Below are 23,090 nucleotides of genomic sequence, written 5' to 3' on the forward strand. Positions count from 1 at the left end.
TTTAAAAATTTTAAAAAAATTTAAAAATATACTTAAAATTAAAAAATAATTTTAAAAAAAAACGTGGGGCGAAGAGCAGAGCCACTTTGTAGTGCTGGAGAGTCTGCACAGCTTACAAACCAATAATCTGTATGTTGTAAAATTGTCTCAGGTTTGAGATTTTAGGGAGACTGCAAAACAGCATTTTAAAAAAAGGAAAATAGGGGTCTCTCCATTCCCTGCTTTGAGCAGTGAGCGGGAGCCAATCAGAGATTGAATTGTCAGAGTCCTCCAGCCAATCCTGGGCGTGGAGCCTTAGCCACTGGGGCAAGGGGGCGGGTTGTTGTTAGCTGGGTAGCAGTTACTGTCCCAGCCTCTTAAAAAAAATCCGAGGCAATGGCAGTTGATAGGCGCTGCCCTCGTGGGCCTGAGTGGAGGATTCTAGGTTGATGTGCTATTTCCACTTGCGTTCTGCCACACCATCCTCCTGAAATCCTAGTGTCTCCCTTCCCTGTAGTATTCACCACATATAATTCTCAATTTGCAGTTCAACCCCAGGATTATCCCAGCAGCTGTGACCTCAGATGAATTCATCCAGGAGCGCAAACGAGATGGAGAAAACAGGGACTGAGAGTCTGGAAGTGACGGAAGCTATGGAGCAGGAGGCCAAGAGACCAGGTAAGGGAGAGACAGAGGTCAGCCTTGTTTTATCTTCCTATCATCCTTTCCTGATCTCAGTTTGCACCCAAAAGGAAATACAACCCCCATATTCCCACCATCACAGCATTTGGAGAAGTGAATCTTTTTTTCTTTCTGTCTTTCTTTTTTAAAGACAGCTTTTTATTAAAATGTCCCAGGAGGATATTTGGTTATCTGTGTTGGAAAAGGGGCAGAAGACTGAGTAACATAGTTCTCAGAAATGGCACCAAAAAGTGGAGCCAATGCACGTTGAGGCTGTTGCTGATGAAAATTCAGACGTTTGTGCCTTTTCTCACCGTCCTAATATATTGATTACTGTGTTGTGAGCAGAACATAGAGAAAACAGAAAGAAAGAAAAAAAGAAGTTTGTTTGCTTGCTTTTCTGTAGAAGATAAAAAAATGACATACATGTCTTTTCCCTAGGTATAGAAACAAAGAAAATGCTAATTGTATCATGCATGCTATTTGCAGGCATCACCATTCTTCTTTGGGCAATGCTAGGCTTTCCTAGGAAATGTAAGTGAACAATATTTTTTTTTTTTTTGCTAAAAATATATTGATAATTTTCTTATTCTACATTGAACAATTGGAACAGAAATTGTTCTCCCAGAAAAAGCATCTAATTTCTCTTCAAATTTAGGCACTTGCTTTGCTTTCTAGAATGATCCTTCTTTCAATGAATATCTATTGAACTTCAGGCAAGTACTAGGTGATGATGATAACCAAATGAAAAAAAGGGTGGGGGGGGATTTCTGGCCTCAAAGGAATCCATCAATACCTAAGAAACAAGCATATTAACAAACACAAATAATTGAAAATAGAAGTGTGCCCAATTTGAAGCAGAACAGGAGATTATAAATTTACTTTTGGTATTCAATTAAGGCTTTATGAAGGGAGAAGCATCTGTGCTGAACTAATTCCTCTTTCCCCATATTTACTCTCATATCTATATCTTTGCTTCAAATTTTACTTCAGAAATTATAACAATTAGTAAAAAACAAAACAAAACAAAAAAAAAACTTTCAAGACCACCCCTACTTACTTGCCTCCATTTCTATCTGTTCAGACTCCTGGTACTATTGATGAAGTAGTGAAGTAGTCATGTTCCACACTAAAGCCTATAGCCCAATCAGTAATAATACTTTAGTAATTCATATTCTCTCTCTCTCTCTCTCTCTCTCTCTCTCTCTCTCTCTCTCTCTTTCTCTCTCTTCCCTACATCATCAGGTCATCAGGTGTTTTGTTTTGGTTTGTTTCTTTTTATGTTCTATGAAAACATCTCATCAGCAATACAATATGGTGGTATATAACCTACCTTTAAAAATTAGACTTCCATTAGCTGCCAATATATTTACTTTCTACTCTACAGTAATCACCTTGAAAAAAAAATTCTGCTAGTTCTTTTCTAATTTCTATCTTCCCATTTGTTGTTATATCTATTTGAATCAGGTTCCCACTTCCTCTTTTTCCACCCAGCTTGTCTTTCAATTTCATTAGTAACTTCCATATTGCTAAATTCAGTGGTCAATTCTCAATTTTCTTCTTACTTGACCTATTTGCAGCAATCAACACTCCGTCTTCCTGGTAATAATTTGTTCATATGGCTTCCAAAACACCATTCTCTCATGGCTTGCTTCCTATCTAGTTTATCCCTCTTTCCAGACTTCCTTTGCTTGTTCCTTCTTTTCTCCCTGACCTCTTACTTTGGTGTGCCCCAACGGTCAATCCCTGAAAAGGGTCAATTCCCTCTTTATCTACCTTTGCATCTTTGGCCATCTGGACCAAACTTTTGACTTTAAATGTCACATGATGACCTCCAAATACACATCTCCAATCTGGGTCTCTTCCATGAGTTCAAATTTTTTAAATCTACCTACTTGACTGTCAAATATCTCAAACATAACATTGTCTAAACTGAAATGTTTATCTACCTCTCCCCTGTCATCTCTTCTCTCTGAATTTTACCTCATCTCAGGAAATAGCAGCTCTATCTTCCAATTTTGAAATACAAATCCTTAGAATCATGTTTTGACTCTTTTTTTTCCCCTCTTCTCAAACCCATATATAATCAGCAAATTTGCTTGGTCTTTCAAAATATAATCAAAATCTGAGTACTTTTCACCACCTCTACTCTTTCCATCCTGTTCCTAGTTAACATCTTCTCCCTATTAAATATTTTTCCCTTTTCCACCCTTAACCTTCTAGGGCAAAATTTTCCAGTGAAAATATGTTAGCCAAAAATGTCATTTATATTTTAGAAGCCACATTTTAAAAGGAAAAAGGAAACTAATAAAAATTGCTTTGATTGTATTTTTATTTAACCCAGTATAGTCAATATAGTATCATTACACCATGTAACAATATAAAATTATTAATAAGATTTTTACATTCACCTTTGGTACTAAGTTTTTGACATTTAGTGTATATTTTATATTTACAGGACATATAGATTTGAACTAATCATATTTCAAGTGCTCAACAGATATGTCTGGCTAATGGCTACTATACTGGACAGTACAGTTTTAGAGTATATTTTTTAACAAAACTTTTAAAGAAAGCAGTTCTGTTTAAAGTACTGCAATTTTTTTATTCACTTGGAATAATGCCAAAAGCCTGCTAATGGCCTATGAGGATTGATCAGATTCAGTCACCCAATTACCTTTGTGATCTCATCTCTCACTACTTGCCTTTTCCCAAGTCATATAGGCATATTCACTATTTTGTAAATAAGCCAAACACTTTATATTTTCTCTCTTCATCTTTGCTTGAGTAGATCTTGCCCTGTGCATGCTTATGTCTCACTAGTTTACTTACTTCAAGCGTTAAGTACATAACTTCTCATTGAACCCTATCCTGATAACTGCATTAAAATTGCAACTCTCCACCAATAACCCCAATCTTCCTCACTGTGATATATTTTTTGACCAACTAATAATTATCTATACATGTAAATCCCATTAGAACAAACATTTGTGTGTGTGTGTGTGTGTGTGTGTGTATTATGTACACTATTGTATTTCTAGAGCTACAAAGGTGCCTTGCATATAATAAAAGCTCAACTGGTAGTTGGTGAATGAATCAATAAATGAATGAGAAAGCTTGGTTTTCTGGTGACTCAAGTTCTGAACCAAATACTCACTTTTGTGCTAGCTGTTTTTTGGAACTTGATACTTTTGAATCATTTTAACTTGATACTTTTAAACAGTTTTGGTGATCTGATTGTTTCACTTAGCTTTTATACCAGTTTCACACTGCTGGGTTATTGCTCCATTTGAAGATCTTCCCATTCATAGGTTTGACTATGAACCAGTAATTTATATCAGCTGCGGGTAGGAAGTGTCCTTTTGGTAAACCTTGTTTTTCTCGGGGCTATACATTAGCAAGTAACTTCATTTATCTAATTGCAATAAGTTGGAGAGTAAAAAGTGGAGAGTAAAAAACTAGTAAAATTTCAACATTTCCCCCTCCATTGTTTTGTGTTTAAGGATAAAGAAAAATGCCAACTGCTGGGGAAATGTAGTTTTTGAAACACATCTATTGACAGTTAAGTTAGCAAAAGGGAATCAGCCTTCTCTGGTTATGAATAGAGAGAATGGGTTTATTTACAGTGGGACATGTTCCTGAAGCCATAGTAGGCTACAGAAAAGAGATAGATGAATAGAGAAAACAGCGGTAGTATGAAAAAACTGGGAGGGACATGGCTTAAAAAGTTTGAGTTTCTGGAAGTTTGTTTATTTATTATTACCATCTTAAATTAAGCATAGATCTGAATTCTTCAATCCTGATTTCTTTATACTTTGGGTTTTTTTTTTAATCTTTAATTTTTTTGAATTGATGTTTAAAGTTAAACCATTTGAGTTGAATATGGAAAAATACATTATTTCAATGTTAAATAAATGATAATCTTTTACCCTAAAGGTTAAATTCTTTCTATTTCTTACACTTCATTCATTTTTTTCTCTCTATCACTGTGTTAATTTTAGTTAACAACCCAATGATGTTTGAAGAAAGGGCATGCACTCGGGATGCCATTACATGTCCACAAGGCTGGAATCAAATGCGTAATAAATGCTTCTTTCGATCTGAACAAGAAAAAACTTGGAGAGACGGCCAGGCAAACTGTATGGCCTATTATGGAACTCTGGTCATATTCACCTCCCAGAATGAAGTGGTTAGATTTTTCCTTTGCATTATAAATCTCATTTTAATGTTTTGAGCTACTATCTGACAAGTATACTGCATAGTTATGGTACATGATGCAACAAAACAAATATATTTGCCTTTATGGAGCTTACATCCTAAGGGAAGAGACAGGGAATAAAAAATAGTTATATCAAATGTGTAAATTATGTAGGATAATAGAAGTTAGTACATTTTATGCAAAAAATATATATATTTTTAAATTAAGTGGTTATTGTGAATGTTCCAAGTGGGTAGGCTGCAAGTAAGATGGTCTTCTCTCATTGAGATGATGATGCTTGAGCAAAGATATAAAGTATATGAGGGAGTTAGTCAAGGGAACCTGAGGGATAAACTTCCCTGGAAGAGGAAACAACTGGAGCACAGACATTAAGATAGATGCACCAAGTGGCCAGATTATTGTGACCACCCCCCAATCAGTACTTCGTTGGGCCACCTTTTGCCTTCAATACTGAGGCAATTTTTCTTGGCATTGACTCCACGAGATGTTGAAAGGTAAATGTGAGGAATCTGACCCATGCCTGATGAATAGCATTGTCCAGTTCTGTGAGATTTAATGGTTGTGGAACCAGCTGGTTGATAGCTTTTTTAACTTCGTCCCATAAATGCTCAATTGGATTGAGATCTGGTGATTGTGGGGGCCACCCTCATTTTCTTGAAACCACTCCTGCACAATACGAGCACCATGGCATGGAGCATTGTCTTGTTGGAAGAAGCCATCTCCATTGGAATACGCCATCAACATGTTAGGATGAACTTGATCAGCAACGACACTCAGGTATGTTATACTATTCAGACATTGTTCCACAAGAATTAAAGGGCCCAAATCATGCCAGGAAAACATGCCCCAAACCATAACACTGCCCCCACCAGCTTGAAGGGTTGTATTCATGCATGTAGGTGCATGCTTTCATGCTGTTTCTACCAAATTCTCACTCTGCCATCTGCATGATGCAGCTGGAAACGTGATTCATTGGACCACATGACTCTTTTCCAGTGCTCAGCTGTCCAATCCTTGTGTTCCTATGAGAATTGGAGACATTTTTATCTTGGTAACTGCAGACAGCAAAGGTGTTCAAACAGACCTTCAGCTTCCAGATCCCATACGATGCAGTGTACGGCTAATTTGCCTACAAATGTCAGGTGGTCATAGTAATCTGGCCACTCAGTGTATTTGCCTAGAATAGTCAAGGAACAGAAAAGGGGCAGCTAGTCAGTGTGCCTAGAACAAGGGGGTGAGTAAAGGATATGGGTTATTAGGGACTTGTAGACTTTTGTAAAGTAAAATATGGAGATTTGCAGAATTAAGAACAAAAATATGACACGATCTGACTTAAGTTTTTAAAAAAATCATTATCTTTGCTCTAATGGACTAGCGAATGACAAATATTAAAAAAAGCACAGTATCATCTTACAAAGCTGTTGTAGTAACCCTAACAAAAGAATAATGGGGTCGAAGAAGGACATTAGCACTGAAGATGGTGAGAATGAACAAGTGAGGAGACATTCATTACAACAGTCTGTATCTTGTCAAAGGACTTTTTGACCTACCATCTGGGGACCTCTTCTTATTGGATTGGACTGAGAAAGCAAAATGCAAGTGGACGCTGGATGTGGGCGAATGGTGATGCATTAAGCAATAGGTAAGTCTTAAAAACATGTATTTGTTATTAAATGTATTAAGCATGATAAGGATTCTAGCCCCATAGGTCCTCCACACCATGTCCCAAAAAGGGCCTCAACAAGTAGATGCCAGAGAGACATTCAGACAAGCATTTGGTCTCTAGTGAGGGTTTGGCATCAGATACCAATATTTACTTCTACATGGTGACTTGAACTAGAGCACATGCAAGCCACAAGTATTTCTTTTATCCTAGACTAAATGAAAATCTAAGTAGTTTGATCCTTGCCTCTTCCCACCTTGTTCATTTGAACTTTGCCTTTTGTTCATTTGTTGTTGCTGTAGACTCTCGTTGACAGGGGAGTCTTAGAAATTACACTCAAGCCAACAATTACTCCATCCATTGGTGGCCTGAAATGAAAGAGAATAAGTGAGAAATATAACATATTTGCTCCTCTTGGCTTTTGTTTCAAGTTTTAGAACTTCTTTATGTTCCTTAGCTTGAGGAACTGATTGTACCTTTAGACTCTATTTTTGTTCTAAAGATTTTCTTCAACTTCAAGGAAGAGAAAGAAATAAGAAGGATATTGAGTTTCTCGTAGAGGGGATCACTAGCCTTTTACTAGCTATATAAAAACAGTAGCAAAAATTTCTCCTGTTACCATTGTGTTAATATCCAATTTGGGTAAAAAATACACACGATGATTTGAGGAAAATAATATAGTCAGTAATTATGTTTTCAACTTTAAAAAATGTAAGAAAGAGTACAATAAATTTTCTGACTACAAAACCTAATAAGGTATTTTCTTGAGAGAAAATATTGACAGCTTAACATGTTATAGTGTAGTATAGTATATGTAGTTCATTTTAAAATCAAGGGAGAAGTAAAAGAGCTATATGTTGCTTACAGTTGGTATATTAGTTTGCATGGGCTACTGTAATATCAGACTAGATGCCTAAAACAACAGTTCTGGAGATTAGAAGTCCCAGATCAAAGTGTCAGCTGGGTTGATTTCTTATAAAGCTTCCCTCCTTGGTTTGTTGATGGCCATCTTCTCCCTCTGTGTCTTCACATGGCCTTCCCTCTGCCAACACCTATCTGTATATAATTTTCTTCTTATAAGAACATCAGTAACATTGGATTAGAGCCTGACATAAAGACATCATTTTAACATAATCACCTTGGCAAACACTTTATGTTCTAATACAAATACATTCTGAGCTGCTAGGGGTTAGTTCTATAATATATAAATTTGGGGAAGTCATAATTCAGTCCATTAGAGTTGGTAAGTTCTCAGTTGGCACTAAAGAATGTATAGGCACAGAAAGACACATATATCTTTAAAACAGGCAGGATAAAATTCTGAAGATACCCTAGAAATTAAGAAAGTGTACACCAATGCTACAAAGCCTCCCCCCAAAAAAAGTGCTGAAAGCATTTTAATTATGATATAACCATAAATTCATGATTTACCATTTTATTTTTCTTTTGAACATTTAATTTCCTGTGTTCTTATATGACTTAAAATAGGAACTCATAAACTCTTTCTAGATATTTTACTTATAATTTTTATGTTTATTATAGTCAAATACAAAATACCTATTTCACTATGATGATGGCTGCAAAGAGTGGACAAAGGAATATATGTCTCAGCCTTAACACGGACCAATTTTTTAAATGTGTGAAGGGTGGTCATTGAAATATCAATTACATTCTCCCTCTCTATAATCTTTAAGTAGCTAAGTAAATGGATTTATAAATTCTTATCTGAAAGTATAAAGAGAAGAATGTAATCAACAAAATGATTTACAATGTTTACTATATTATAAAACAGCATAACGTTCCAGGATTGTCTTTGTTACTAAGGCAGTAAACCTCTATAGTGTTCATTTCTTCCCCTAAACCACGGTCCTGGGTAAAAATTGAAGACTACTAAGAGAATAGAAGCAGCTCATTTTATTCCCTCTATTAGTTTCACATTGCACATTTTGAAACATGGTCATCAAAGTTTACATTATATCTGTTAGGCTGTGCCTAGTTATTTTTCATGAGGTTTAGTAAATCATTTCTCTGTTTTGTTCCAGGTTCACTATTGAAGGAAGTGGACATTGTGCCTTTATTTTTAAGAAGGGCATAAGTAGTGCCAGTTGTGAAGTTGCAAAAAAATATATATGCAGTAGAAAAGGTGTTTGTCGTTAGTTTTCCCATATATGTGTTAAGGCAATTACAGAAAAGCTAGCTTTTTTATGTATTATAAATTCACATAAATATACTTCCTTCCCATCAAACATGTAATTTAAGTTTACTGATAAGAGTTGAAATGATTTTTATCTTTATTTTTTAAAAAAACATCTCTAACAAGACAAGAGACTAACTTGAAATGTTAATGTTTCTAGAATGAGAACAGGGACTTCAGTCTGCTTTGTTCATGAATCTCTCGCACATACCCAGAAAAGTACCCAGCACATACTAGACACAGTATAAATGTAAAAGAACCAGGAGATTAATATATGCAATATGTTTTTACAATTTATACTGGACCACAGATGTTGGTGCATCTAATCTTATAAGTAGAGTGGTGGTCTTGGTCATAACGGGTAAATCAGCATGCCTCAGGGAAACAGATTGTAGAGAAGAGAGAAGGGAGGAAAAGATACCTGTACTTATCCAAAATTCAGTTAATTCTGCCTAAAAGAGATTAAAAAAAAAAAAAAAGATGAAATGTGAGGTGAACTTTGATGTTCCACCGAGCCTTGAATGAGTATGTAACTCATTTAGGATTTAGAAAGGAAATCCATGGGAGAAATATTCATAAATTAATTAGGATTTTTTACTTTGTATCACTATCAGAGGCTCTGCTACTGTCAACCGATGCCAGTGACTGGGTGGGGAATATGCTTCATTCTGAAGGGAAGAATTGGGAAGCCCATGTTTATGTATATTTATATCATATTATTCAAAATAAATGTTTTTAGTAATAAAGCTAACTTTTCCCTGACTTGTTCTTTTTGGCTCTGATCGCTGATAGGAAAAGGAAGAATATACTTTGTTGGGCCTTGAAAAATATCAATATGACAAGAACTCTTTCCAAAAATATTCTGTTTACAATTCTTTCTCCCAGATTTCTGAAGAAGGAATATTTGTGAATAAAGAGCTTCATTTCATAATAAGTGGGTCAGTTTATTAAGAGGAAAAACAATCCTAATTGTGTGTGCATTTAATAAGAGAAATGTAAAACACATGAAACAAAAACTTAAAAGAAGAGGAAGAAAAGCACAATATCTTGTCACTTTCACCCCCTTCTCTCAGAAATTAATAGAATTATAGTAATTTATAAAACAAGAATATTGAACAACATTATCAACCAATTTTAACTAATATTTATAAAACACTTCCCTAATAATAGCAGAGTCTATTTTTTTTCAAGTTTATACAAAAAACAATTAAGACAAAACATACATGGACAGTAAAAGACTAAATGAACTTCAATTGTTTTTAAAGATAAGGAGAAGTAGGGCTTGTGTTTCCACTCATCCTCAATTACTAATAAGAAATTTATCATGTAACATAAAAAAATAATATAAGCATATTGTTACTTTATTAACCATCAGAAAAATTAAAAAGAATAACAGGACTTCAGTCTTCATTTTATTTTTATTTATTTTATTTTGAACACATTTTATTTCATTGAGAATTTTTTTGAAACAAATTTTTCAAAAGCAAAAAAATAGCCCTAACCAGTTTGGCTCAGTGGATAGTGTCGGCCTGCAGACTCAAGGGTCCCAGGTTCAATTCCAGTCAAGGGCATGTACTTTGGTTGCACCCACATCCCCAGTGGGGGGTGTGCAGGAGGCAGCTGATCAATGTTTCTCTCTCATCCATTTTTCTAACTCTCTATCCCTCTCTCTTTCTCTCTGTGAAAAGTCAATAAAATATATATTTTTTTAAACCTGGAGAAATTTTTTAAAAAAGTAAAAGCAAAAAACAAAGCAAATTGCCAGTCTTTTAGATATCTTATCAGTTAAGGCACTATTTCTTTTGGCATATTTTGTGTTGTAAAAGGTCGGTGTACTTCTATTCCAATATGAGCCCAATCCAGATAGCATTGTATCAGATTATTAACCAATAATAAAGCAAAATACCCACAGTCAGCCAAAAGAGCCATAAATGCATTAACATGTTTAAAATGAACAGATCAGGTAGGGTAAAAGCAAAGTTAGAGAGTAACTTTTTATTATAGAAAAATAATGTATGTACGAAGAAACTTAAATATATGCATTGCATTAATGCTAGTTGAGAAGCTTAAAATGTAGAAAATAGCCTGAACATCTTTGTTTCTGGTCATTCCATGACTTCTTCCCAGGAGATAGAGTGGGGAGTCACCGATTTGCTGTTACCCCAGAAATTGAAGTGGACCAAATAATCCATATTTTTGAAGTGTAACCAAGGAACTCATAACATTCTGACAAGCCACCAGGCCCTAAGAATCTCTCTATATAAAAAGCCTGAGCAACTAGCAACCATTTGACCGTCTGACTGGTAGCTATGATGACACTGATCACCAGGGGCCAGACACTCAATGCAGGAGCTGCTGAGGGACAACAACTTTGCAGAGTGCCCTCTCGCACTCCCGGATCCCTCAGGGAATATCGGACTGCAGATTTTGGCCTGATCCCTACAGACCAGGCCAAGGGACCTCACCTGCTGGAGGGACCCCACTCACTTGGCAGATGCCCTTTGAGCCCAGCACCACCCCAAGTGTGGCTGTTTGGGGGTTGGAGGGTAGAGGGACTGCAGGAGATTGGCTCCAGGGCATATCTGGCCTGCTCGCCCAGTCGCACCCCACTGGCCAACTTTTAAATAATTTCCTCTCAATGTGCACAAATCCATGCATGGGGCCTCTAGTACAATATAAGTATTTTACGGTGATGTTCACTATTCCCACATATAACTTTACAGAAATGAATAGAGATGGCTCTGCACAGCAAGCAAGAGGTGTGCACTGATTTGGGCCTATTTATATGTAATCATATCCAGAGAGAAATGCTGACTCTCATTCACTATGAAAGTGTATCAGTGATATAACTAATTAATGAATTAAATATGTAAATTTTAGAAACACCATCACAAAAAATATATGCACACCTATGTCCATAGCACCACAATTTACAATAGCTAAGATCTGGAAGCAGCCTAAGTACTCATCAATAGATAAGTGGATTAAGAACTGTGGTACATCTACACAATGGAATACTACACTGCTGTAAAAAAATAAATAAATAAAAAGCTACTCTTACCATTTGCAACAGCATAAATGGAACTGAAGAGCATTGTACTAAGCGAAATAAGCCAGTGGGAGGAAGATAAATATTCCATGATCTCATTCATTTGTGACATATATTGAACAACATAAACTGATGAACAAAAATATATCCTTTAATAGACATAAAAGCATCTAACACACCATCAAACTTCATGGGGTGGGGTGTGAGGAGGTAAGAGATCAACCAAAGGACTTGTATGCATGCATATAAGCAAAACCAATAGACACAGACAGTAGGGGGGTGAGGGCATGTACTAGGCTAGGGGTTGGGAGAGGTCAATGGAGGAAAAAGGAGACATATGTAATACTTTCAACAATAAAGAACTTAATTTTTTTTAAAAAAAAGCATGTAAATTTTAAAAAGCATAATACAGTTTCATACACAAAATGATCTGCAAGGCATCATTTTAGCTCACATGTATGCTGTATTTCATAAGCAGATTTTAAAGTGATAAAAATGTCCCAAATTCTGTGTGTAGATAGATAGGTGATAGGTAGATAGATAGATAGATAGATAGATGATAGATAGATAGATAGATAGATAGATAGATAATAGATGAATAATTTGACATATATGCCTGGCATCATCATTCTAGTCATTTTCCAGGTACTATCTCATTTGACCATTGTAATATTTATATAAGGGAAGAACAGCTCTGAATTTTACAGAAAAGAAAATCGAGCAACAGAAGTTAGGCAACTTTCTGAAGGTCTCACAGTTAATAAATGCTGAACCATTACATACTGAATATGGTGTGTGTATATTTATTATGATTGTGTATAGGTTGTCTATAAAGATGAGAACTAATACCAAGAAATAGCATGGAGTCCTATAACAATGTACTACTCTCCATGGGTAGCACTCAAAATGCCACTTAGCATGTTTTTCTTGCCTGAGGATAAAAATATTTTCCTGATTTCATGATACTCTATTTATGAACGAGTCTATTTTTTCCTTCCCTTTCTAAAACTAAAAAGCTTACTTTTATCTCTGATCAAAACAAGTATGAGTTTGTTCATACTCGTTCTGATTGCGTATTTGAAAACTTTTTTTTGTCCATTAGTATTCAGGTAGTCATATGTGAGAAAGCTACTTTCTTCATATGAACTATCATAGTTAGGACAGGCCAGAACCCCGGATAAGTTAAGTTTCACTGGGTGAGTGAAAAACAAAAAACAAAACACAGGACAGCTTGAGAATGCTGACAATATTTTATACTTACAGAGGAAAACTACTAAAGCAAGCATTTCTATAAAGTAATAAGAGATTTAGGAGAACTTGTAGAGTGTTATACCTGCCAAGAGAAGGCGCAAGCTTGTGGATGAAGACTTCTGTAGTGAATTTCATGGTAAGTGTACTACATCCCAATATAAATGCTTTTTTAAAAATTCCTTTACAGATAAGAAAGAAGTCCCATTTTATTTTTATTTTATTTTTAAAATATATTTTATTGGTTTTTTACAGAGAGGAAGGGAGAGAGATAGAGAGTTAGAAACATCCATGAGAGAGAGTCATCGATCAGCTGCCTCTTGCACATCGCCTACTGGGGATGTGCCCGCAACCAAGGTAAGTGCCCTTGACCGGAATCGAACCCCGGGACCCTTCAGTCCGCAGGCCGACGCTCTATCCACTGAGCCAAACCGGTTTCGGCAAAAGTTGTCCCATTTTATAACCAAGATTGCTTCCCCTGTCTCAACCTGCAGAGCCCAAGGATGGGAAGAAACAGCAAACACCTGGCTAATGTAAATAAAGGTATTCCTGAGTAATTGAGTATATGCCCTCTCTTGCAGATGTCTTTTTATTTATATTTTTTTTCCTTGCTATTTTCTGGAGCAAGATGTAGAGTATAAGCATTAGCTATCACTTGAAAGTTTGGTAGATTTACTCTGTTTTAATTACTGTTCCTGGAGGCTGAGGCTCTTCAAATTAAAAAATTCCAGGGACATTCACAAAGGAGTTTAGTGATAATGGCAAGATTTATTAGATCAAAAGGTGACTACTCGGAGGACAGCGCGCGCAAACACACACACACACACACACACACACACACACACACACACTCAGAGAGGCAGAGAGCAGGCAGGATACCGGGTAGAGGCTGCCTTAAGGCCCTGGTTAAGTTTCCACATACTTCCTTCTGGGGGCGGGGGGCGGGAGGAGGAAGAATAAGCTTCCTTTCAAATGATCCAATCTCTTTCCTAGACTTTCCCGGTTAGTACACTCCCCATTTTATGGTCACAATTTTGACTCCTTCTGCGTATGCTCCTTTGTTCTGTGACTCATTTTGCATTCTACTGCGTATGCTCCCCATGGGCGGGGGGAGGAGGGGCTTGAAAGAGCTGGCTCCTTCCTGTGTCCACGCCACAGGGCCCGAGACACACGCTCCCCTCGGGAGGCCACAACGCTGTTCTCCCACCTGCAAGATGCTGGCTTCCCCTCCAGGTGAGTGGGGAAACCGTTTCCTGGTGTTGGCTTAGTTTGCTTTCTTCTCTTCCGTTTGTAACTGTCCACGCTGGCATGACCATTTCAGTACCTATGATATGTATTTCCATTATTTCTTTTTTCCCCGCATTAGATATTTGGCATTTTGTATTTTGAAAAGAAAAAAAAAATCTATCATCTTTTACATTTTAGTTTATTAATGTTTTGGTGTTTTCATGTACTCACACGGCCATGACACATTCAACTTCTTCCCCCGGTTATTGCTTGCAGTATAAAGAAAACAATGTATTCTATACTGAAGTTCTGTCGTATGACCTTATAACTTTCCTTTCTTTCCAAGGTTGGATGTTTATAAATTTGTATATATGTTATAGACATCTGTCTTATCATAGTCCTATTTGGGACCCTGATACTTTCTTGAATAAGAATGAGATGCTTTTTGTATTACGTTTGTGAAGCCCAAATTTGTTACTATTTAAAAATGCTCGAGAGACTTTTAAAAGGCCCAAAGGCATCCAGGTTTATTTTAAGATCATCCCGAGGTGGTGTCCATCAGTTTCTTCCTTACCGAGGCATCGATTTGATCCTTGTTAATGAAACACCTTGATAATTCTAATTGGATTGTGGTGATTATCGGTGACTCCCAGGATCTTTCATAAATAGCCATCCGAGTTGGTCCGAAGGTTGTGGGTTATTGTTAAGCTGATTAACATAAATAGCCATCCGCTTATGAGCAATGAAAAAATGTAATACCAGAAATAATCCCTAGATTCTATTTGAATATCCTCTTTGCATTATTCTTTGCTACCAAGCCCAAGGACTATTAATTTGAGTAGCAGAGATCATGATGAGTGTCACCTACAAAGACTGGTTTTAAATGAAACTCTTTCAGAATAGAAACCCTTCAAGACAAAACACCAAGAGGTAGATGCTTTTAATGAGAACTTCTGGATTGAATATTATGGAAGAGCTAGAAGCCTGGTGCACAACATTCGTGTACTGGGGGTGGGGAGGGGTGGGCCACAGGGGAGTCAGTCACTCAGCCCGGCCTGTGCCCTCTCGCAGTCTGGAACCCCTCTGAGGATGTCCTACTGCCAGCTTAGGCCCTCTCGGACATCCTCCTCGGGATCCTTAGCGCTGCTACAGAGGTAGGAGAGACTCCTATTATCGTCACTATACTTGCCAGCCAAGAGCCTGGCTTCTGGCTGAGTGGTGCTTCCCTTATGGGAGCTTACTGACCACCAGGGTGCAGCTCCTATGTTGAGTGTCTGCCCACTGGTGGTCAATGCACATCATAACCACTGGTATTTCCAACGTAGAGTCAATTTGCATATTAGGGTTTTATATCAGATAAATGAATAATAAGTATTCAGTATGGATTTCTCTGGAAATTTTATTATAAACTAGAGGCCCAGAACACCAAATTCATGCATGGGGTAGGGGAGAAGGGGCCCCTCAGCCCAGCCTGCACCCTCTTGCAATCTGGGATCACTGGGTCCTAACCACTCACCTGCCTGCCTAATTGCCCCTAACTGCCTCTGCCTGCTGGCCTGATTGTCCCTAACTGATTTCCCCTGCCGACCTGGTCTCCCCTAACTGCCCTCCTTTGCTGGCCTAGTCACCCCTAACTGCCTCTGCCTTGGCCCCTGCCACCATGGCTTTGTCAGGAAAGACATATGGATGAATGTCCAGAAGGTGTCTGGTCTAATTAGCATATTACTCTTTTATTAATATAGATGTTAAGTTTATTTTATTTTATTTTTTTGCAGTTCACAAGTTGAAGATTTTTGTATGTGTTATTGCTGTTGCTGTCGTTGCTACTGTAGGTATTGCTCTTATTGCAGGTAAGTGGCTTAATTCATAAACTTTCTATGGCTACTTATGCTCAGCAGGTTTAAGCTATTATATATTTTATATTTCAAGCTTAATTCAGAATCTCTCAGTTTGGGATAATAAATTGGTTTATAGAGATTTGTCCTCATGTTCCTACCAGCTCAGCAGGTTTTACAGTCATCTTTTCAACTGTATTGTACTTTTTAATCTTAGAGTAAAATAATCATAAATTCTCAGATGACTGTCAGATAGCCACAGCAATAACTATTTTTTTATTAATATATTGTTATTTACTTTAGAGAGAGAGGAAGGGAGAAGAAGAGGTAGAGATAGAAACATTAATGAGAGAAATGCATTAATCTGCTGCCTCCTGCATGCCCCCTACTGCAGATCGAACTCACATTCCAAGCATGTGCCCTGACCAGGAATTGAACTGGTACATGGGACCAACTGAATTACACTGGGCAAGCAACAACTTTTTTTTTTAATTGAGAGTACTTTGTGTGAGTTAAAGAACTAATGTGAAATACATTTTGTTTAATATATTTAATTTTGACAATAGGTATCATTATGAAATCCATTAATATACAAAGAAATAGAAGCCAGAGGGAATAAGTAGATTCTTAGAAATAAATTCCAGTGCCAAAATTGTGACTCTCGTATAATTCCTAATATTTTGACCACCATGCAACACTCCTTCATAATTGCAGTATATCTTTACTCTTAATTTATTTTGGATCAAGAGTAAGTAATATTACAAACAGTTGTTCTATGAAATATGTATATATTTTATAGTATTATGTTGAAAAATACAAAATAATAGCATAAGTAATGTTGCAAAATTTTCTCTGTTTGAGTAGATTTTTAAAAAGGAAGACATTCATTTTCTTCTGGGTATTATGGATCTACTTTGTGAAAAGAATACAAAGTAGATTTTTATTCCTGAGGTAGGGCCTAATAGTCTTCAGTGCTTGACTGTCTCTATGCATGTTTTGATTACTTTAGCACTTAAAGTACAATAGTTTATACCCTTGGTTCTTGTTTCCTTTGTCATTTCTAAGAATGCTGGATACGCTTCTTGTTCACCGTCTCCTCTGTCACTATAGAGTCCTAGAAGTTCAGTGTCATCGATTTAAACATCTGCAATTCAAACATTTGGAGAAAACAGATTCTATGAGATGTCTTTATATCATTGATTAATTGATTAATTTTTAAAAGTGTCCATATATTTTAATTAATATCCATATATTTTAATATCCATATATTAACACAATATCCATATATTTTAATTAAATCTTTATTGTCCCCTTTTTTCCCCACTGACATCTTCTAGTCTTCCCCCAACCCCATAGATGGCGGGTTTTTTTTTTTTTTTAAAATCTTTATTGTTTAAAGTATTACATATGTCTCCTTTTCCCCCCATTGACCCCTCCCCAGCCACTCCCACCCCTCAGCACATGCCCCCACAACTCCGTGTCCAAGTCCATTGGTTATGCTTAAATGCATGCTTGCAAGTCCTTTGGTGATCTCTCAAATTGATTCACCAGAATAAGTAGAAACACTTAACTTTTTAAAATTTTTGATAATTTCGCTCTTTTTATTTTCAGCACACACTAAAAAAACGTCAAAACATTCCCATACTACAAATTGTTCAAGACAATGGATTGGAGAAGAAGATAAGTGTTTCTATTTTTCTGAAGATACTAAGAATTGGACAAGCAGTAAAATATTTTGCAATTCACAGGGATCAGAACTTGCTCAAATTGATACACAGAAAGAAATGGTAAGAAAAGGGAAAAGTTTTCAATCATTTCAGAGTTTAAGCTTGTACAAAAAGAGAACAAAAATTAATACTCAATAATGTAAGTCAGATGATGTTTTAAGCATTAAAACTATAAAGTATTATGCTGAGCAAAAGAAGCCAGTCAGAGAAAGATAAGTATCACATAAGCTCACTCACATGTGGAATCTAATGAACAAAATAGATCCAGAGACCTAGAAGCATGGGACAGACTGTAGAATCTCAGAGGGAAGGCAGGGGAGGGTGGGTGCAAAGAGATTAACCAAAGAATTTATATGCATATATGCATAACCCAGGGGCACGGACAGTAGGGTGGGTGAAGGCCTGGGGTAGGGAGTAGATGGGGGTCAAAAGGGTCAGTGGGGGGGGAAAGTGGAAAATCTGTAATACTTTCCAACAATAAGGATCAAACAAAACAAAACCTCATTCAATCTTCAACTAATACCTACAAAGTAAGTGTTTTCATATCCCCATTTAAAGGTGAGGATAATGAAGCACAGAGATATTACATATCAATCATTGTCATAATCGTAATTTGTTGAACTTGGATTTGAACACAAGCAAATTATCTGGTGATTGTATGTCTTTGGTCACAATACATACTGTTCAGATAGCTAATGTATTTTGTTCAGTATTCTTAGATTATTAAATAGACTGTTTTTAATACCTTTATAATGGCATCTCTCCAGAGTAGCCTGGGAAACTTGAAACAAACAAAAAATATGAACATTTAGAGGTGAGGTTGTGAAGAAATTCCATACAGTTTGAAGGAAGTGAGACAATTAATGAAATAAGTGAAAAGGGCAGAGAAAGGGGGACTTGGAATCCAGGCCTCAGTGCAACAGCGGGAAATTGTTTGTTTATAAAGAAAACTGACTAATAAGTCTGTGGTCCAATAGTTAGGAACCCATAGAAGAGGGACTAAACTCATCACTCAATATATTTTATTGCAATGCATGGTATTCAGAAGTTAGTTTGATTTCTGATTCTATGGGAAAACACAACAGCAATGGCATTTTTATTCTGGTATTTAGTCAAAGTAGCACATTACTGAATTTTTACTATTTTAATAGTACTTATACTTTCAATTAAACTCCTTCCCCCCTGAAATCCTTCTTTGATGACTTTTGAGAGCAAAGCTATGCAGAAAACAAAATATAAGCATTAGTTCTCTGTCACCTTTAAAGTAAAGGCTGACTTAGTTCCTATAAAAACTGCTTAACTTCTGATTTTGTCATCCAGAAAGATATCATATCATATATCATATCATATCATATCATATCATATCAGTTTATCATCTTTGTCATTCACTTTGTGACTAAGATATTGACAGTTTATGTGTTAGAATTGGAAGTTGAAACAGAAGTTAGAGTCGGGGCAGATCAGAGAGTTTCAGTGACTTGATAAAGTCACTCTATTAGAGACATTTAAGAAGTAAGAACAAAGCAAAAATCTTTTTGATAAAACTAACCTAAGCATCTGTGCTGTTAGTTGCTGTTGAAGCATTAGGGCATGCAAGTTAAGATGTATATCATAAAATCTGGCTGGGGCGATTAGATGTATATCATAAAATCTGGCTGGGGCGCGAAGCATGTTTACAATGTGTTCTAAAAGATTAAATGGATTATGCCCTGGTTTTTCTGAAAGGACTTTGTGAAGAAGCACATAGGAACATCTCAGCACTGGATTGGGTTGAGCAGAAAACAAGGAGAGTCTTGGAAATGGACAAATGGCACCACATTCAATGCTTGGTGAGTTTCAAACTTAGTAGGAAAGGTTTTATTCTGGTTGCACAGAGTTGTGATATCTGCCTTTTCACACTGAAACATACCCTAGAGTAGGGGTGTCGAACTCAATCAGAGAAGGGGCCAAAATCTAAAATCCAGCCTAAATCGCGGGCCGAATGGTTTACTGAACAGTCATAAACTGACAATGTCATAAACTGACAGTGGAGTGCAGTGATGACAGCGCGGTGCGGGCCACATTGCAAGGCCTGGCGGGCTGGATTTGGCCCGCGGGCCTTGTGTTTGACACATGTGCCCTAGAGCAACCCATCTTCCTTCTATCTTGTTAAATGACAGTGAAATTTTCCATTTTATTTGTTTTCTATTTTATTTTTTCACTGGCAAACTTGCTAATCAACCCTCCTATTGAGAATTCAAATTCAACTACTTTGCTAATTTCAACCAACTACTTAAATTTATACAAGATCTCTCTTCTTTAAGTAGAGACCATGTAGTTGTCTTTAACTTTCCAAATGTCCATCATAAGCAACATTATTTATTTATGAAAGCATTTCTTGAGTGAATCTTGTTTTCTCACTTATATTCTATTTTACCTATAAGAACTGTACTAATTTTCTTTTGCATACATGTATTCCTGCCTTAATATTTCTTTAAATGCTAGTCAAAATTAAATAAATATTAAAATGTGTATGATAAGATAAATTATATTTATCACAAAAAAGGGATAATTTTTGTCATCAGCAGAGCAAATTAATAAGAACAACATTATAATTAGTATCTTTGGTTTTTTCAAAAGTGCCAAATATATGTATAAGTCTTATCACTTTCAAAAAGGAACATTGGCTAAAAATATGCCAGGAAGCTGCTATTTATTTATTTATTTATTTATTATTTTTCAATTATAGTACATATTCAATATTGTCTTGTATTAGCTTTAGATGTATAGCATAGTGGTGAGACAATCATGTACTTTACTGAGTGGTCCCCCTGATATATACAGTATCCACCTGATCCCTTATATAGTTATTATAATATTATTGACTATATTCCTTATGCTATAATTTATATCTCCACGACTATTCTATAACTACCAATTAATATTTCTTAATTCCTTCACCTTTTTCACCCAGCCCCATAATCCCATTCCACTCTGTCAATTGTCAGTCTGTTTTCTGTATCTATGAGTCTGAGAAAACCGCTTTTTAAAGAAATTCCAGAGACCTTTAGATTTAGTGATTCCTGATAGATGATATTTAAATAACTATTGGATAGATGGGTGGATAGATAGATAGATAGATAGATAGACAGACAGATAGATGATAGATAGAGGTAGATATAGGTAAATGTAATAGAAATAGAGATATATTTATATCATTGATTTTTCCATGTCTACAAATATCTGTCTTCCTATTATTCTAAATAATGTTACAGATTACACTAATAATAATACATCCACTCCTACATTAATGTAACACATTTTTATGTAGCATACAGTGATGGGTGAGTATAGAGCTTAGTGTCTGGTATAAAGTGTTTCAAATCACTGTATTCTTAAAAATACATATTTTTTTACTGCTTCAGAGAGGAAGGAAGAGGAAGAGAGAGAAACATCAATAATCAGAGAGAGTCATTGATTTGCTGCCTCCTGCATGCCCCCTACTGGGGAATCTAGCCTGCAACCCGGGCATGAGTCCTGACCAGGAATCGAATTGTGATCTCCTGATTCATAGGTCAATGCTCAACCACTGAGCAACACCAGCTGGGAAAAATCACTCCATTTTTAATTTTATTTTTTGTTACAACTATAAGTGGTTTCCAAACTGATTTTGGCTATTCCTTTTTAGGTTTGAAATTGATGGGAATGGATTATTTGCTTCTGTGAATGCTGATGGAGTTTACAGTTCAAGGGGACTTGTTGATATCAAGTGGATTTGCAGCAAACCTAGATTTTAATATAGAAAAAAAAACAACTGGGAAATGATTACCATAGTTTGGGAATAGACTAGCCCTGGCTGGGTAGCTCAGTGGGTTGGAGCATTGTCCTGTACACCAAAAGGCTGTGGGTTCCTGCTCAGGACAGATACCTAGGTTTCAGGTTAGATTCCAAGTAGGGGCACACTCAGGAGGAAATAGAATGATGTTTCCCTCTCCTCTCTCTCTCATTCTCAAATCAGCAAACAGATCCCCAGGTGAGCGTACAAAAATAAAAATAAAGTGAAAGACTGAAGTTATTCTTCACTTCTGAGGCTGTGAAACTGTAGCAGGATAGGAAGAATTTAGGGAAAACTCCCAACAAGTAAAACGAGGACGCTGGAGGGGCATCATAGGAGGATAAGCCTCTCGGTTATCTCATCAAAGCCCCCACCTCCAGGCACAATAAAAGGGAAACAGTATATGTCAGAAAAAGCTCCTGAGGTGGTCACAGAAATCAAAGCTACAACCAGATCAATCCCAGATGAAGGAAACATTGACCAGAGAAGAAGATAAAGGGGGGATGAATGGTAATGGAAGAAGGTTTGCTTTGGGGATGGTAATCACAACACAATACAGATGATGCACTGTAGAATTGTATACCTGAGTCCTGTAGAATTTTATTAACCAATATCACCCCAAAGTCAATCTAAAAATGTCACCATTGCCGAAGCTGGTTTGGCTCAGTGGTAGAGTGTCGGTCTGCAGACTGAAGGGTCCCAGGTTCGATTCCGGTCAAGGGCATGTACATTGGTTGCGGGCACATCCCCAGTAGGGGGTGTGCAAGAGGCAGCCGGTCGATGTTTCTCTCTCATCGACGTTTCTAGCTCTCTCTCTCTCTTTCCCTTCCTCTCTGTAAAAAATCAATAAAATATATTTAAAAATAAATAAATAAAAAATAAAAATGTCACCATTGTAATGAAAGCTGACACTGTAAGAAGAAAGGGTGGGGTGAATGAACTTCCAAAATGGACCATATTGGAAACAAGAACCTCTCTCAACCAGAAGGTGGAGTCAGAATTTGGTGCCACAGAGTCCAGAAACAGCCCATCCTTGGAACACATAAAATCCCAAGAACTGACTGATACAGTGTACAGTTCACTCATGAATTGGCTTACATCCACTCCGGGGTAACAAGACCATAGCTCAACCCTTGACTTGTCTCTAGAAACCCGAGTTCTAGACTCATTTTCTACCTAAATAAAGCTTGCTTTTCTCATTCAGACGCGTATTTTTTTGTTGTTGTTTTGTTTTTTGTTTGTTTTTTATTCTTCCTGCATGAGTCAAGGGTCTGGAGGTGCCAGACTATACCAGGGCAGGACATGGGAACTGGTGAGGTGACAAAAGGAACTAAAAACTGTTGAATGAGCCCAGCCTATGTAATTCAGTGGTTGAGCATTGATCTATGAACCAGGAGGTCCCAGTTCAATTCCTTGTCAGGGCACATACTTGGTTGCAGACTCAATCCCCAGTA

General features: G+C 36.7%; 1 protein-coding gene across 1 annotated transcript; it reads left to right on the forward strand.

Annotated features, from left to right (window-relative positions):
- Positions 1-590: 590 nt before the first annotated feature.
- On the forward strand, positions 591-22,448 carry CLEC2A (C-type lectin domain family 2 member A; the record flags this gene model as incomplete). The annotated part of the gene is made up of 5 exons (XM_084878289.1): positions 591-657; positions 16,036-16,110; positions 17,707-17,882; positions 19,548-19,651; positions 21,490-22,448. 5 exons carry the CDS (start codon positions 591-593, stop codon positions 21,596-21,598), a joined length of 531 nt encoding a protein of 176 aa, XP_084734415.1. The 3' UTR covers positions 21,599-22,448.
- Positions 22,449-23,090: the final 642 nt, after the last annotated feature.

Source organism: Pipistrellus hanaki (assembly GCF_964339955.1).
Source record: "Pipistrellus hanaki genome assembly, chromosome: 3".
NCBI lineage: Eukaryota > Metazoa > Chordata > Mammalia > Chiroptera > Vespertilionidae > Pipistrellus > Pipistrellus hanaki.